Source organism: Ipomoea triloba, chromosome 6, assembly GCF_003576645.1.
Source record: "Ipomoea triloba cultivar NCNSP0323 chromosome 6, ASM357664v1".
Lineage (NCBI taxonomy): Eukaryota > Viridiplantae > Streptophyta > Magnoliopsida > Solanales > Convolvulaceae > Ipomoea > Ipomoea triloba.
In genome coordinates, this window is record NC_044921.1 from 25,022,286 (window position 1) to 25,024,306 (window position 2,021).

Consider the following 2,021-nt stretch of genomic DNA (forward strand, 5'->3'; position numbering starts at 1 on the left):
ACCAATAAAAAGCATACCATACTAGTCTCATTCTTATATAGCACTAGAGTATATAGATCATATCATATATTAGTCCCAAATCCAATAATTAGTAAACTCTGCATTTCACTAATCCCGCTTCATCTTCATGGGTACTGAAAAGCCTCTGCATATAGTTATGTTCCCATGGCTAGCCATTGGCCATCTCATACCCTTCCACCATCTATCAAAATGCTTAGCTCAAAGAGGCCATAAAGTCTCCTTCATATCCACTCCAAGAAACCTTGAAAGATTGCCAACAACACCATCTCACCTAGCCCCCTTCATACATTTAGTTAGCCTCCCCCTTCCTAAAGTTGAAAACTTGCCACACCATGCTGAGTCTTCCATGGACATTCCACACCACAAAGCTCAGTTCTTGAAGATAGCCTTTGACAATCTCGAGTCTCCTTTAACCAAATTTCTTCAAAATTCAAACCCATTCCCAGATTGGATCATCTATGATTATGCCTCTCATTGGCTCCCCAGAATTGCAACTCAACTGAAGATCTCATCTGCGTACTTGAGTCTCTTTACTGCTGCAACTATGGCGTTTATTGGCCCTCCATCTGTGATACTCAGTGGTGGAAGAGAATTTAATCCCGAGGCTGTCACGGTTGCTCCAAATTGGGTTCCTTTTCAATCCGACGTCGTTTACCGCCCGCATGAAATTATGAAGTATTCCGACGGTGCCGTCGGGAACGAGTCCGGTACGCCGGACGAGGTCCGGTTCGGTTTAGCGGTAGATGAGAGTGATATCGTGTTGTTTAGAACGTGCGTCGAGTTTGAACCGGAGTGGTTCGATCTGGTTTGTAAGCTTTATAATAAACCGGTGATATCCATCGGCGTTTTGCCGCCGGAAATGGACGGTGGGGATCAGGCGTGGATTAAGATCAAGGAATGGCTAGATGAGCAGCGAGTCAACTCGGTTATTTACGTCGCGCTGGGGACCGAGGTGACTCTGAGTCAAACAGAACTCCGCGAGTTGGCTACCGGGCTAGAGAAATGCGGGTTGCCGTTCTTCTGGGTACTGAGAAACCCGCCCGGGTCAACTCGAGGCTACTCAGAGATGCTCCCTACTGGGTTCACAGACCGAGTTAGAAACCGCGGGGTGGTATCCACTGAGTGGGTCCCGCAGGCTAAGATACTGAGTCATCCCGCAATTGCGGGTTTCTTGACTCACTGCGGATGGAACTCAGTCATAGAAGGATTATGCTGCGGGCGCGTTTTGATTATGTTCCCGGTGATGAATGACCAAGGATTGAATGCAAGGCTGTTAGCGGGAAAGAAAGTGGGAGTAGAAATACCCAGAGATGAACGAGATGGATCGTTCACGAGCGACTCAGTAGCCGAGTCAGTCGAGTTGGCAGTACTGAGTGAAGCGGGCGAGTCACTACGAGCTAATGCGAGGAGAATGAAAGAATTATTCGGCGATGGAGATAGAAATGGAAGTTGCATGGACAGTTTTGTTAGTTATTTGAGAAAGAACAAGACAAAATTTATGGGTTCAGAATGAAAAAGGATGGTCCTGTACTAATATTCAGGGCAATATGATTATCCACATTACAAGTGAACAAGATATATATGTTTGGTTTTAAGTTCATTTTTAATATATTAAATATATATTTTTTAATTTTTTTTTAATGTACATGTTAAATTTGTTGTATAATGAACTTTTAATATATTAAAAATGACTACTTAATATATTATAATGAATACTTATCAATAGTTCACCTTCTAATATGGTATGGATCATTTTTTTTTTTATAGCCAGAAGACTAATCCCCCGTCCAGCTAAATAATCTGCTCCATTCACATAAATAAAGATCGAAAATGATTGAACTTCAACTTTATGCTTAAGGGACGAGGTGCTGAACCGCACGCAAACTATATTGGTTAATATGGTATGGATCATAAGTCACAATATAATTTGTTAAAAAAAAATGAAAAATGTATCCATTTTGAGATGGTGTTAAGTCTTGTAAAGTGAGAAGAGCACATTA

The 2,021-nt window shown here is 42.1% G+C and overlaps 1 protein-coding gene across 1 annotated transcript; it reads left to right on the top strand.

Moving 5' to 3' along the window:
• Positions 1 to 36: 36 nt before the first annotated feature.
• On the top strand, positions 37 to 1,651 carry LOC116022128 (UDP-glycosyltransferase 91C1). The gene has a single exon (XM_031262703.1). The coding sequence runs from the start codon at positions 128 to 130 to the stop codon at positions 1,532 to 1,534; it is 1,407 nt and encodes a 468-aa protein (XP_031118563.1). The 5' UTR covers positions 37 to 127; the 3' UTR covers positions 1,535 to 1,651.
• Positions 1,652 to 2,021: the final 370 nt, after the last annotated feature.

Excerpts from the sequence above, each read along its gene's own strand:
- LOC116022128 (XM_031262703.1), top strand. The coding sequence starts at position 128 with ATGGGTACTGAAAAGCCTCTGCATATAGTTATGTTCCCATGGCTAGCC.